The 16,864-nt window shown below is 34.8% G+C and overlaps 1 protein-coding gene across 1 annotated transcript in view; it reads right to left on the reverse strand.

Annotated features, from left to right (window-relative positions):
• The window catches only part of UNC5C (unc-5 netrin receptor C), a 555,959-nt gene that overhangs the window by 65,150 nt on the left and 473,945 nt on the right, over positions 1 to 16,864 (reverse strand). The window contains exon 9 of the mRNA XM_053703452.1: positions 633 to 824. Coding sequence (XP_053559427.1) covers positions 633 to 824 — 192 coding nt within the window. The remainder of the gene's footprint in view (positions 1 to 632; positions 825 to 16,864) is intronic.

Raw genomic sequence — 16,864 nt, forward strand, 5'->3', positions numbered from 1 at the left:
GCCCCACCTGTAGTTTCCATGGCAGGGAAAATGTCCTGGACTCAATATTCTCTTTTCTGTCATGGCTTCACCCATCAAATGCTGTCAAATGCTGTCCACAAATCCCCTCACCTCCCTGTCCTGGAAAAACCTCCAGAAAATGTTGGGAGGTATGCCACATATTATTTACACAGTTTTGGAATTTAAAAGCAGTTTACGGAAACGTCCCTTAAAACGCCAAGTAGAATTTCCCTTTCCTGTTCTCCTTTGTTGCAGACAGTTAGGGACAGTTATCAATGAGCTTGTGGTCTGAGCTAACCAAATGGAATATCTCAGGTAAATATCACGATAAGTGTGTTGGAGGCACACCAGGTTCTCTGAAGGGAGTGGGACAATCACGATTTTTAGAGATATTCTACAGCAAAAGCAGGCAGAATAAATAAAGAATATATATTGAAATGTTCCTTTATTTTCCAAAATTAAATATTTAAATTTTTTGCTCTTGATATTTCTTTAATATACATTAGCGATATTAACCTAAAACAGGAAATGTGTCCATTTTTTTATGTGTAAAAAGTAATAAAATGTTAAAAAAATTATGATTTACAAAATTTTCCTTATATTTTAAAAGATTAAATATATAAAGAATCTACCTTGTCTAGCAGCTTTAATGTTAACAGCTTGAAATCCCCCATTCAGTGCTGAAGTATCGATGATATCAGACTCAAAGCCACGATGGTTTTTTCTATATACAAACAATGCCACAATGACCGAAATAGCCAGACACACAATCACGGCTATCACAATGCCTACATACAGAGCCACGTTGTCGGAGCTTGGAGCGGCTGTTGGAAAAAAAGAGAAAAAGATATTATCAAGATATTCCAAGGCAAAATAAATTGAGTGACAGAAATATGTAAATGTTACACTAAATTATATTACATCTTTTAGACGTTTGATTTCTGTTTCAATATACATGACCTATTTTCATTCTCTCTTTTTGTATATCCTTCCCAGTACTGTGTTGTTGTTTTATTATTATTATTATTATTATTATTATTATTATTATAATTATTATTATTTTTTAATCTACAGATAACCAACCATACTGGATTTTATATTGCTTCTTATTAATAAGCAATTTTTCTGGTTAGCTGCATTTTAGGTTTTGTTGTCATTTGTAATGATAAGGTGGACTGATATATGTGACAAATAACATTTATAGTGACCACATATTAGAATTCTCTTAATATGCTATGGTAAATAAGACTGGCACCTAAATTATATTCTGTGCCTCTATATCATATTTAGAATGTGATAGTATTTTCCCAGTTAATTTCTTGTTTAAAGGGTAGGCTGACCATATTGCCGCTTTAAGAAGGAACACATATGAAAATTACATATGTCAGGGTTCTTATACAAAACATTTCTTTAAACAGCCCTGAAAACAACCCTGACATATGAATTTTTCATATGTGTCCCTTTTTAAAGCAGCAATATGGTCAGCCTATTAAAGGGACATTAAAATATTTTTGATATAAATATATAGTATATATCAACATTAAGTACTGCATTACTAGAGACCTGCATACAAAATACATGTTTAAATGCTTTTAAAACTGACACTTTGTTTTTTTAAACTTCTTTTTATTGAGGAGAGTTCTGGCATACAACATGCAAGCGGTTACATACAGACAGTTCAGTGCTATGCAAGGTCAAGCTTATTAGACTTAGAATAGATATTGTCAAGAAAAAACAGGAAAAAAAACCAAAAAAAAACACTTGTTACACAGATCATGAAAATAGGGTATATTAATCCAGATTATTATGAATATTTCTGTATTGCAACATAATTAAGTATGAATAAGAGGAAATTTTCCAAGACACATAATAAATTACATTTGTAAGATAAAATGATATGGTAATACGTTCAATATAAGTATAGTATATGTTTACTGCACATATTTACCAAAGCTTCCTCTATGTCTGTTACCTGAACTCCCACATTTTTAACTAAACTAAACATTTATAACTATAAACTAAACTAAACAAATCCCAAGTAAGCCCAGAGCAATGTGAGCATCTGTCTCAATAAGAAAGAATCAGAGTTATACAATCCTCAGCTAGATATGGATGAGATATATCGATATACAAACAGGACAAACATGTCTGGACAGGTCTGGATTTCAAGAGAAGATAGGTGTAACAGTGTACCTGCCAAAGTTTATCTGAGAAGAGCAATAGTGGGGGGGGGGGGGGGGGTCATCTTATTAACAGCTAAATTGTACTGCCAGGCAAATTTCTTCCAATAAACCTTAGTCTAGTGACAGACTGAATAAATGACCTAGCGTTGAGAGTGTAACTACCTTAATATAAAGGGTTTGCGATTGCCTAATTGTTCCTTAATGAATATGAGTGATATATGCAGGTATATAAACTACTAAAAATAGTAAAACATATGTGGCTATAAATCGAGGCAGGATGCTGCAAGTGGATAGGTATTAAAACAACAGCTTGCAGAGACGTTTTACTTCCCAAAGATATGTCTGAAAAAAGTATTATTAGCAAGGGTCACATTGATAATTGCTAAAAAAAATATAATGCTAAGGGTAGAAGAGCCTAGTAGCTATTCCTAAATGCTTTCAACCTTTGTATATTATGGTGACAAGGTATGCAATCTACTGGGTAGGGACTGCTCAACATTTTGAGCCTGCAGTAAGCCCTGAACAAGTAAAAAACAGCATGACAGAAATTTGAGGCAGAAAATAGCCAATATAGCTTAACAATGGAGATAAACATTGATCTATTTAGGAGATGACAACTTTGTTGCAGACAAATCTTAGTCCGCAATGAAGATGTCATGTAAGTAGTCTTGTGCTAGGCTTTATACGCTGCCATTTTTAATACTCTGCGGCCCCTTTATCCAATTCCACAACGTGTTGGGGGCAAGAACAAGGTCTATGAGGAGCTGGACACAATTGTACTATAATTCGGAAGTAGCCGGCATATTCTGCTTAAAATTTATAGCAAATTTGTTCATGTGTTAAACTTGTGGGCAACAGTCTCCGGAGCTTCCAGGTCAGATATGTAAGAAATCTCTGTTTTCGGATATACATGGAACCAAAAAAACCAAAACAACACGTTAGTATAAACAGTCCAACATATTTACATATAGGCCAATCTCGTTTGAAAGTCATTAAGGGCTAGAATACAAAGTTTGGAAGTTTGACAATATAGGTGTAGGAGCTATTAATGCCGATTAGTGAGCTGATAATGTATGCAGGTGAATAGGAAAGTCTCAGACTAGTTAGGGTATGATGTGTTTTGTCTGTCACCTTAACCAGTAAGCAGTCGGGTATTGCCAGTGTTGCCGTAATGAATGGTAGTGATAGATCTTGACATGTTTTGGGTAGTACAGTGCCGAAGTCCAGAGCATCACAGATTATGGGAATCTGATTGGAAACTATCAAGGCCGTTGTGTCTGCCTTGTAAGTTGTCACGCTATCGCAAGCATTACCTAGGCCTGCCGCCTTTCTGCTCATACATACTTCCTGCAGAAGTTCGTCCATTGATGCTGATAGCGATTCAAACAGAGGACTGAACATTTCAATCACGCTAACAGTAATGTGTTCCATTTTGCCAGAGCACATGTAAATATATGGAGCTGGCTGAGCACACATTTCAACTGTAAAGCCCAATGGTGTCAATACTGATGAATGACTTTGCGGGAGCCAAGGGATGTCTAATCTTGATCCTGGTAGATACCCAGGCACAGTGCTTGCTAAGGGTGATATGGATGGCTAGAAATGTGGCCATTAATTATCGAAAATATCAATAACTGACTCAGAGCAATATAAGTCTGTGGCCATCATGGTACGCCGCTCACCAGAAGTCCCAACACTTTGGCGTGGAAAACTTCAGTGGGTGTGGTCAAAACTCACATAAGCTGCATATTTGCTGCAGTGTTTTTTTTCTAATGTTGACAACTATGACCCAATCTATCTAGATTTAGCGAATCTAGATCAGTGAATTTTATACGCAGTGGTTCGGTTTTAATGGGTCTTTGCACATAATGCATTGTCATCTTTATTCATTCTTTCCATTATCTTTATTGCTTACTTCAAAACCTATGTCTTATATTTTTACATATGTATATAGTGGCAGTCTTGTGTTGTATATGCAATTTTAAAATAAAGAAATGAAAACAGAGATTTTTTTTGTATTAATTAAATCTGAAGCTATGCCTATTTCATTTTCATGGTTCTATGATCATCACTCTAACAATGAACAGCAGAAATTGGGCTAATCCACATTCAGTACAGTATGGCTCATAGGATCTAAAATGTGCACAATGATCTTTTAGGGTATAAAACATATGACACTAGTAGCACTAATGAACTTGTTACACAATAGGGAGTTGAAGTAGATAGCCAGTGCTTAGTGAAAGCCATCTGAACTGCATTTAAAACTGTTTTATGGCTTTCCCTTGGAGAATTTTATGAGAGGGCTCTTACTCTACATATCCTTCCAAAACGAATTCAGTGCAAATGGCAGCTGGTTTGTTACAGACAACCATGTGTTTATACATTTAAAAGCCTTCACTAAATCGTGTTTAGCGAAATATTGTTTATTTCTGCAGAATGGATGTCCCTGCAGGGAGAATTGCTGCAATGCAAAAAAATAAAAAAATACAAATCATCCGTACGACACACATGGATGACAACAAAACCAGCACGGACACCAGCTGCAAAATCAGGGATAATCTGTGTCCCTAAATGTTGGCTACTGAGGCTGTAAGTGACAATTCACAAAAATGATAGAGTGGGAAAAATGTGTGTTATATAATTGCTACGTGATATTTAGCTTATTATTTTTCTCTTATTAATGAATTAACAGTATGAATCATAGCTGAAAAATGAGAGATCATAATATGAAGAGGAAAGTAAATGTTTTTTCTGTTTTTTATGCAATTAATTTTATCCATTTGTGCATTTGCTTTATGCTGCATTATTTGTTCCCATCAGGTGTGTGTTTAGTTCCTTGCACTAGCTGCCTTTAGAGTTTTTCTTTTTTTTGTTTTATTCCTGTGATGAAGTGGTTGGTACAACAAATCAGACGGCACACCCCATAGACCACTGGTTGCCAACCTTTTCTGGACCAAGGCACAATTTAATGAGAAATAAAAAAATTTAAGACACACCAACTTGTTTTTTAACTTAAAGGGTCACTGAATCCAATTTTTTCTTTTGTGATTCAGATGCAATTTTAATCAACTTTTAAATTTACTCCTATTATCAATTTTTCTTCGTTCTCTTGCTATTTTTATTTGAAAAAGAAGGCATCTAAGCTTTTTTATTAGTTCAGAATTCTGGACAGCACTTTTTTATTGGTGGATGAATTTATCCACCAATCAGCAAGAACAACCCAGGTTGTTAACCAAAAATGGGCCGGCATCTAAACTTACATTCTTGCATTTCAAATAAAGATACCAAGAGAATGAAGAACATTTGATAACAGGAGTAAATTAGAAAGTTGCTTAAAATGCCATGCTCTATATGAATCACGACAAAAAAAGTGGGCAAGGGTAGCCGGGGGCATGCACTGATGCACGTGCATGCACGGGGGGCGGAGGTGGGCACGTGCACGGGGAGGGAGCGGGTGGGAACCGCTACACTACAGAAATGTTTGAGTGAAAATTGGGAAAAAGGGGGTACCAATAAGGCAGAGGAGGAGGGTTAGAGAGCTGTTGGGGGGGGGGGGAACAGGGAGGTTGGGGGCTAAGGGGGGATCCTACACATCAGTATATCTAAATATGCTAAAAAAAACAATTTAAAGATACCTTTTTATTTTAGTACTGGCAGACTTTCTGCCAGTTCTTAAGATCGCGGGGACAATTGTGAGGTCGGGGAGGGAAGGGAGCTGTTTGGGAGGGATCAGGGTGTGTTATGTGTCAGGTGGGAGGCTGATCTCTACACTAAAGCTAAAATTAACCCTGCAAGCTACCTAATTAACCCCTTCACTGCGAGACATAATACACGTGTGATGCACAGCGGCATTTAACTGCCTTGTAATTATCAAAAAGCAACGCCAAAGCCATATATGTCTGCTATTACTGAACAAAGGGGATCCCAGAGAAGCATTTACAACCATTTGTGCCATAATTGCACAAGATGTTTGTAAATAATTTCAGTGAGAAACCTAAAGTTTGTGAAAAAGTTCGTGAAAAAACGAACAATTTTTTTTATTTGATCGCATTTGACGGTGAAATGGTGGCATGAAATATACCAACATAGGCCTAGATCAATACTTTGGGTTGTCTACTACACTACACTAAAGCTAAAGCTAAAATTAACCCTACAAACTCCCTACAAGCTCCCTAATTAACCCCTTCACTGCTGGGCATAATACACGTGTGATGCACAGCGGCATTTAGTGGCCTTCTAATTACCAAAAAGCAATGCCAAAGCCATATATGTCTGCTATTTCTGAAGAAAGGGGATCCCAGAGAAGCATTTACAACCATTTGTGCCATAATTGCACAAGCTGTTTGTAAATAATTTCAGTGAGAAACATAAAATTGTGAAAAATTTAACTTTATTTTAATTTGATCACATTTAGCGGTGAAATGGTGGCATAAAATATACCAAAATGGGCCTAGATCAATACTTGGGGTTGTCTACTACCCCAAACTAAAGCTAAAATTAAAGCTAGAAGCTACCTACATGCTCCATAATTAACCCCTTCACTGCTAGGCATAATTCACGTGTGGTGCGCAGTGGCATTTAGCGGCATTCTAATTACCAAAAAGCAATGCCAAAGCCATATAAGTATGCTATTTCTGAACAAATGGGATCCCAGAGAAGCATTTAAAACCATTTATGCCATAATTGCACAAGTTGTTTGTAAATAATTTCAGTGAGAAACCTAAAGTTTGTGAAAAAAATTTGTGAAAAAGTGAACCATTTTTTTTATTTGATTGCATTTGGCGGTGAAATGGTGGCATGAAATATACCAAATGGGCCTAGATCAATACTTTGGGATGTCTTCTAAAAAAATATATATATACATGTCAAGGGATATTCAAGGATTCCTGAAAGATATCAGTGTTCCAATGTAACTAGCGCTAATTTTGAAAAAAAGTGGTTTGGAAATAGCAAAGTGCTACTTGTATTTATTGCCCTATAACTTGCAAAAAAAGCAAAGAACGTGTAAACATTGGGTATTTCTAAACTCAGGACAAAATTTAAAAACTATTTAGCATGGGTGTTTTTTGTTGGTTGTAGATGTGTAACAGATTTTGGGGGTCAAAGTTAGAAAAAGTGTGTTTTTTTCAATTTTTCCTCATATTTTGTAATTTTTTTATAGCAAATTATATGATATGATGAAAATAATGGTATCTTTAGAAAGTCCATTTAGTGGCGAGGAAAACGGTATATAATATGTGTGGGTACAGTAAATGAGTAAGAGGAAAATTACAGCTAAACACAAACACTGCAAAAATGTAAAAATAGCCTTGGTCCCAAACGGACAGAAAAAGTGCTGTGGTCATTAAGGGGTTAATAAAAAGGTTTTAAAAAGGTTAAAAGGGACATGGTATATGGCAAAGTGTGATTGGGAAGGGCTTCAGTGTGTGTATATACCTATATATATATATATATATATATATATATATATATATTCATACATATACATATATATGTTTTGAGTAAAGTCAGATATTGAGTAACCCGGGTAAAACAGACATTACCCAAATGGCCGTGGGTAAAGCCTGATGTATGATCATAAATCAAACATATATAGCCTGCACTGTAATTCCCCCATCTTCACTATCTTTTTTTCCTTCCCCTGGGGTGGTTCAAGGAGTGCGAAGCCCCCCTTACAACCATAATTCTCCAAGGTTTACTTGAGGTGGATGCCAGAGGATCGACGGGGTGACTTCCTTGAACCCCCAGGCAGAGGCAAAAGAAATAGTGTAGATGGGGGAATTACAGTTCATCGGGCTTTAGCCACAGCCGCTTGGGTAATGTCCGTTTTACCTGGTTAATCCTAGGATTACCTGGATTTCTTTCTTTACTCTTAATATATATATATATATATATATATATATATATATATATAACATCTTACAAGTGTAATTCTAAGGCATTATAATTCATTCTAAGGCATCTTTCTATTGACAGACTACCAATAACTGCTAGGGGCCACTGATAACTAATAGCAGACAGTTTAAGAGGATAATTTACAAGAAACAGTGCCAGTCAAGATGGGTATTCAAACCTCTGGGCACCAAAGTATCCAGCTACTCGAGATCTGTCTTACTAGGAATTATTTCAAATTAGAAAAGACTTTCTACCTACAGCTTATGGGAACGGCGATGGGGCCCAATGTGGCCCCATCGTATGGCTCAGTTTGTGTATTTATTACACTGTCCGTGGGTTATTCTATGTCGGGAAAACTGTGGATGATCTCCGGACACGCATGGCCAATCATCGTACTTCCATTAGGGCCGCTATAAGCAAACGGGGATCTGAACAACCCGTGGCCCGACATGAATGGGCATGCTGTCTCGGATTTGAGATATTTGATCATCAATCACATTCCCCCTCCTATTTGAGGGGGGATAGAGGTAGGATGCTGTTGCAGTGCTAGTCAAGGTGGATATTCAATCTGGATACTTTGGTGCCCAGAGGTTTGAATACCCATCTTGACTGGCACTGTTTCTTATAAATTATCTTCTTAAACGGTCTGCTATTAGTTATCAGTGGCCCCTAGCAGTTATTGGTAGTCTGTCAATAGAAATATTTTCAATAGGATTTGTATATATAGCTGTTTTGTTAGGGCTTTTCTCCCCTTTGAATCTAATTTCCAAATCTAGAGAATAGGATCTCACCTTCTGTATTTATAATTAGCGTTCCTGCCAGTAATTTACATGGTTAATATATTATATGTTTATTACCAATATGCAATGCCTTAAAATTACACTTGTAAGATGTTTAAGGTAAATAGGATGGTATAAATAATATCGCTAAGTTGTGTTGATATGTTTTGCTAATTATCTGAAAAATTGTTGGCTGTGGCTGGTTACCAGGGCGACGGGCTGCGCCTGCGCAGTGGTGTGGCTAGGACACCAGGGTTCTTCCGGTTTTCGGCAGGGTGATTTGGTGAAGGGATAAAAGAGTCAGGTATGTGATTGTATGTTTTTATGGTCTGAGGACGGAGTTAATAGGTCTGAAACGTCACTGATTTTATAAATTGCATTGTTATAATATAAGACCTGGCGAGTGCTTCCCTTATAACTTTTTTGTCAATATGCTTTGAATGCACCCTGGGCAGTTGCTGATTGTAAGTGAGTGCAGTGCCTGCAGGAGGAATTATATATATATATATATATATATATATATATACATAAAATATATATGTATGTGTGTATGTATACATGTCTATAGCTTTGTAAATATGTATGTGCACACATACCTACATACATACACATATAAACACATATATACACATATATAAACACACACATATCTATATATATATATATATATATATATATATATACACTGTATGTACATATATACATACAGTATATATATAAAATACTTTTGAGCCCTGCCCAGTCAAATACGTTGAAAAATGTAATAACATTTTTTAATCATTTTTAATGTGTTTTAAATAGAAAAACTTGAAATTACAGAGAAAGAAAATCCTTTTAATTTTTAAATATATATTTATATATATATATATATATATATATATATATATATATATATATATATATATATCTGTATATACAATATGTATCTATATCTGTATATTTTGATATATATATATAGGTATAGATATATATTTTACAAAAAAATAATCATATATATAGAAATATATATTTAATAAAAGATATTTAGCTTGACACAATCTGGCACATAGTGAATGCCAGTAACTACAACATAAAAAAAGCATTAAGAAATACACACAAATATGTTTTTTTTTTTTTTTAATAATTTAATATAACAGACAAAGGTGGCAGCAATAAATTAAATGAGTATCTTTTTCACTTTTATATTTAAAATACAATATATGCATTTCTTAATTATCACATTGTAGCCTCTCAGTAAACACCATGGACAGCTACAGCTTTGAGGTAAAATATCATACTTCCATACATTACATACATTTCTTGCATGACACTGAGGGGCATATTTATCAAGCTCTGTATGGAGCTTGATGCCCCGTGTTTCCGGCGAGCCTTCAGCCTTCTAAAGACCGCTGCTCCATAACCTATCTGCCTGCTCTTAGGCGGCAGACAGAAATCAACCCGATCAAATACAATTGGGTTGATTGACACCCCCTGCTAGCGGCCGATTGCCCGCGAATCTGCAGGGGGCGGCATTGCACCAGCAATTCACAAGAGCCGACAGTGTATGTGCAGCGGACATGATATGCTACATTGTATCATGTCCGCTCGCACTATGATAAATCTACCCCTAAGGCTGCAAAGGTATCAGTCTTATGGAATTGTCTCATAAGATAGAATTGGATATTTAGGGGACATAGCAAGATGATTTACAGCCATTTATCAAAAAAGGCTTGAATCTGTTTGGTAGAAGATGTAGGAGTGTTAAATTGTTCAAAAATAATTTGAAAGTAGATTGCTTGTTTAAAGAGAACTATTGATGGTGCAACCTTTCTTTCCAATTCTGTAAAATTAGAATACAGCCAATCATTATAGCAGTATTGATTAATTTAGTTTTTTTATAGTAGGCCATGTGCATAGGAAAAAAATATGGAATGGCTCTAGAGAGATTCTAACATCAAGTGTCATAACAAGCCAGTTTTTTACCTTTAGCCAGAATTGTTTTATTTTTGGGCAGAACCACATACAATGGAGTAAGTCCACTGAGGCTCCATTGCATTTAGGGCAATTACTTATTCCACTATCCGCCCATTTAGCTAGTTTTTTAGGCGTGATATAAGCATCATTAATTAACTTAATGTGTGACTCTTTCCAGGAGCAGGAAATAGGGGCCTCTTTAACCCATTTAATACTTGCTTTAATATTCTCTAGTGTTATATCTTTAAAGTGAAACCTCCATTTTAATAACATTACATCTAGTGCTAGTTGTCCTTGTTTGGCAAGTAGTATTTTATACATTAATGAAATAGAATGTATACCAAGCATGTATACATTAATATAATCTCCTTGTTTCCCAAACTGACTTATTTCTTCTATTGTATCTAAATATCCAGTGATGTAATGCCTAAGTTGTAAGTAGGCACAAAAATGATTATTGGGAATATTATATTCTTGCCATAGAGATTCAAAAGTTCTTATTGTATGAGTTCTCTTTAAAAGTTGTACTACATAGATCAGGCCTTTTTGTTCCCAGGACCAAAATATCTCTGTATCTATCCCGGGTAAGAAAAGGGGATTGCTTTAAATAGGTAAAATGGAGGAGAAATTGAAGTTTATATCAAGTGCTGAGCAAAGTTTTTGCCATGCAATGATAATATTATGAAATGTGAATAGATTTTGTATTTTTATTGGGAGTTGGGTTGCAGGACAATGAATAATAGCTTTTAGCATAAATGGAGAGCCTAGATTCTCCTCAATATGGAGATTTGTAAAATAATTTCTTCTGGCAATCCAATCGACTGCAAATCATGCTAATATTATAATATTATACACTGCCATACTCTGATGTTTGAATTAATTTACTTATAGATAAACCATGTCTTTTCCCATTCCATACAAATGTAGTGCAGTACATATTGAAGTGTTGTATATCTTTGTTTAAAATGAAAAGTGGTAAGTTTTGCATAATATAAACTAATTGGGGGAAAGAATAGTTTTTATTATCATTATTTTAGCTGTCAGTGATATAGGAAATGTGGACCATTTCTGAAATTTCCTGGAAGCATTTATAAAAAAAGGAACATAGTTAAGTTGGTACCACCTATTTGGATCGCTGTGCAAGTTAATCCCCAGATATTTAATAGTCTCTACCTCCTTAAAAGGATGAGATTTAAAGCTATGTTTATTCCGGTAGATCCAAAGAACTTCAGATTTATTTAAGTTAAAGGGACAGTTTACTCAAAATGTTTCTCCCCTTTAATTTGTTCCCAATAATCCACTTTACCTGCTGGAGTGTATTAAATTGTTTACAAGTATTTCAATTACCCTTATATTGGCATTTAAATAAGTTTATTTAGCCTGTGGTATCCCCACCCATCCTGAAAGTTTTTGGCCACGAGGCCAATCTGTATTAACACAGCCAGTAAAAGAAATTACTCTCCCAGTGGGTTATAGAAGAAATAAGGTAATAAAATGTTAATTTTCCATTGTTCTCTCCAAGTATTGGTGATTGTTTTATGGACAGATATCAGATAAAGAAGCAGTTATATGTACACAATGTGATAAAGTAATGAGATCTGATTATACCTACAAGCTCAACAAATTTTATTAGGTTGTGGCTTCAAAACACAAAATCAGCTAATTCATATACACAAATATGCCTTAAAAAAGCAAATCTTATAAATTTTATACTCTGCAGCTGTTAAAAAAAGTAATTTGAAACACATTAAGGGAAAAACAATTTTATAGTATACTGTCCCTTTAAGTGTATAACCTGAGAATGAACTGAAAAGATAAAAAATATTTAGAACAATGGGAATAATTTTACTGGTATTGCGGAGATTGTCTGCATACAAGGACAAAACTTTATTCTGGTTCCCTAAATCTATTCCTTTTAGTTCTTCTCTAGGGAAAATGGCTAGAAGTTCTATTGCCAAATTAAATAGAAGAGGAGACAGTGGGCATCCTTGTATTGTTCCTTTATATAAGGAGAACATCAAAGTTAGACTACCATTTACTAAAATAGATTATGTGGGAAAATTGTATATAGATTTAACAAAAGTAATAAAATTCCCTGAGAATCCAAATTTATTGAGAGAGGTGTATAAGTGATCCAAGATTACCAAATCAAAGGGCTTCTCAGCATCTACTGTTAAGAGGGCAAAGTCTTGTTTTATGCGAGATTTATATTTATGGAGGGTAGTCCCCCTGCAGATATTTTTAATTGAGGATCTACCCTCCATAAAGCCTGTTTGGTCCTCATGTATGATTTTATTTAGTCCTACTTTAAGTCTATTTGCAATAATGGAAGCAAGTATTTTATAATTAACATTTAGCAGTGAGATAGGCCTATAAGATCCTGGATCCAGGCAATTCTTATCTTTTTTCAAAATAAGAGTGATAACGGAAGCAGAAAAGTATTTAGACAGTTTTAATAATAATTAAAAAGTCTGGTTAATGTATCTACAATATAAATTTTCAGATTTTTGTAAAATTCAGAAGTAACTTGGTCAGGTCCTGGGGCTTTGTTTAGCTTGGCACATAGCAATAGCATCCAGAACTTCCTCTTTAGAAATAGGGGCATTAAGAGTGTCCATGAAAATGAGAATTCATTTTATTCCAAAATGTATTTTTATTTTCTATATTAACATCTTTTGCCGCATAGATATTTTGGTAGTAATCTAGAAAACCTTCTTATTATTTTCTAGATCCGTAAATCTATAATGCCCATCTATTATAGCTTCTATTGTGTTATTTTTCTTCCTAGCTTTGTCAAGCCTAGATAAAATTGGGCTGATTTACCAAAATGTCCTTTGAATTTTGCATTTATTTTAAGTTCTTCCCTGGCAGTTTTCATTTTATTAAGAGATCTTTCTCCAGTTTAGAAGCTTGATATCAATCCCAGCATATTTTGCTAGGATTGTTTATATATTTTCTGTACATACAGTATTACTAACTTGGTTAGCCAACTGAATTTCGTGGGCTTTGAACTTTTTTTTGTTTTTTCATATAGAACTTAATCTCACCTCTAAGGTATGCTTTAGCAGCTTCCCAAACTGTTTCTGTTTTATCTGTATAGTCTTTAATAAATAATTGGTAGTCTCTCTATTTATGCAAAAGCCAATTAGTAAACTCCCTATTTTTAAATAAAAATTTGGGGAAGAAAGAATTATGGCAATTTTCTGTGGCACATGACTTATGTGGAATATCCAGTGAGATAATAGCATGATCAGAGATAATAATATCTAAGATTTCAGTTTTAAGTTCTAAGGTAAGCATTGAACTTGATATTAAGAAAAAATCAATCCTAGATAAGGACCTATGTGTTTTAGATTCGCAAGTATATGCTTTAACGTCTGGGAATTGGATACACCATGTCATGCACTTTTAAATCCCTGCATATTTGTGAAAATATTTTAGATTTTTGGATTGAGAAGAGGGTATTTTTAGGCGAGAGCTTATACAATACTATTGATGGAATCATATTAAAATCACCCGTTATAATTAAATTTTGTCCTATCTATTGAGACAAGCAAGTGATTAGTTTATTACAAAACTCTATATCTGTTTTGTTTGGACCATATATATTACAAAAAATATGTTTAAGCCTGTCTATCTCAATTTATAAAATTAACCATCTATCTTCAACATCCGCTTTCCTGCTTCAGAATTTTATAAGTAAGATTTTTATTAATTAAAAGGCCACGCATGAAGAGGCGAACATTTCTCCTATTCATTTAATTTTAAGTTTGTTAGCCTCTTCCAGTTTTAAATGAGTTTCTTGTATAATGGCTATGTCTGGATTATATTTACCTAACTGTCTGACTATAAGTTTCCTTTTAATTGGAGATGTAATGCCTCCTACATTCCAAGACAGACATTTAATATATTCCCTCATCTTGGAGCCATATAATCAGTGTGTGCATATGCATAAGAGACAGGAGCGGAAGGGGAGAGAGAAAAGAAAAAAAAAAGGGAAGGAGGAACAAAAATAAAATAGTAAAAAAGTCAGCAGTGCCATCGGGCCCATCTACCTTATCTGGGGAATATACTTAATTTAAACTTTTTTAGGGTAGTGGGATATTTTGTTTTTTAAAATATTCTTTTGCATCTCTATTATTAGTTAAGGTATAATTAACCTCGTTATCCTCTATCACCATTTTAGCTGGGTATAGAAGTCTGGCCCTATAGCCTGCTTTTATGAGTTTTGTGCAGAAGGGCGTCATCTCCTTCCTCTTTTGCGCTGTGTCACTAGAATAATCTTGGACAAGTAGAATTTTAGCCTCCCTTACTAACACACTGTCCATTTTCCTATATAACCTTAAAACAGTAATTTTACCTTGAAAGTTAAGGAATCAGATCATTATTGGTCTATTTAAGTTCCTCCCTGAGATGTTTGTTTTTGGGGGGCCTAATCTATGAGCCCTTTCAATACCAAATGGGATATTTTGCTGCTGAACACCCATAATTTGCGGAAGAGTTGAAGTAGCAAAATGCAATAGATCAGCAAAATCGCTGGTTTCAGGGAGGCCGATAATTTTCAAACTATTTTGTCTAGATCGGTCTTCTAAATGAGAAAATCTAGTATGTAGTACTCTAATAATATTGGTCTGTTCAGTGGAGGTCTGTGTATGATTATTAAGGGTATCCTCTATCTAAGATACTTGGTTTTCTATTTCAGTTAATCTACTAGAGAATTGCCTTATCTTTGAAGTGAGATTAGACATTTGTGTTTTCAATAACTCAAATTGTGGTAATAATATTCCTGAAAGCTGATTAATCAATGGCTGCATTTCTACCCTAGATGATGTGTGTTTGCTAGAAATTTCAGAAGTAGCATCTGAAAGGCGATATTTATTTTTTATCATTTTGTTTGGCAGGCATGGTAGGTGAATTAAATTTAGTAGAAGTGATAAATCTTTCCATGTGTTCTAATACAGTATTCAATTATTATTTTATCATTTAGGGGTACATACATAGAGGTACCATTAGACATACATTTAGTGTAGTGAAGATTAACCAAAAACTTTATGAAAAGCAATCTCGCAGCAGTGAAATGGGCTGCATTCAAGTGAATAAACCCTCCCCTCTCCCTCCCTACTCCCTTTCCCCTTCTCCTATTAAGCCCTATTCAAGGCTTGAGGGATTTTTTTATAATAGACAACCCAAGAAAAATTAAAATAAAGAAGAAAAACAACAAAACAACACTACCAAGCTGCAATAAGGTATAAGAGAGAATATTCCAGGGACCAATAACTCTGTTTCAAAAGCTCAAGGAATAAATACAAAGTGAGTTTAAAGTAGTAGCCTTCTCTGTAAGCCACCTCTCATATGGCATAAGATAAAAAAGCACCAAATAAAGCAAAACCGCAATTTACAAAAAACTATACAGATAGTTCTTGATCCTTTCCTCTTAAGATCAATTAGGAACAAATGATATAAATGACAAATAGTAACTTAGAGGCGCTCTTGTCACCTATTTAGACTTATATGATGATACGTGTAAGTTTATTCAGGCTTGATATCCCAGAAAGCGTGTATGTATCAAGTTTATTTTCAGTTCCTTTTAGTAGCTCAATATAGAGCAAACTATTCTCTTTTAGTAGACCGCTGTTTATAGAGCAGACCGACCTCCTTAATGGACAATTTTAGCACAGATATGTGGCAAGCTAGCAGGTAGGAAATTCTTCCAACAATATTTTTCACAGCTAATATTAATGGTGCTTACACACCATCAAAATAGTTGATGGGCAACGATGAACAACACAGCTTATAGTTCCCTGCTTCCCAGGACATATGCAAATTACCCACAGAGGGATTTAAGGATCAAAACACCTTATTAAGGAACATTAGGACATATGAATAGTGTAAAGCCAACATATAAAAGACCAAGGATACTTGCAGTTTCAGCTTGTACAACCCAAGGGGGTTGAAGTTCCACCAACTCTATTTGGATCACACTCTCTGGTGGCTGGGTCACCAAGCCCTCTTTGGTTTCACGTTTAGCAGGGGCTATGGGCTGGAAGTAGTTTA

Source organism: Bombina bombina, chromosome 2, assembly GCF_027579735.1.
Source record: "Bombina bombina isolate aBomBom1 chromosome 2, aBomBom1.pri, whole genome shotgun sequence".
NCBI lineage: Eukaryota > Metazoa > Chordata > Amphibia > Anura > Bombinatoridae > Bombina > Bombina bombina.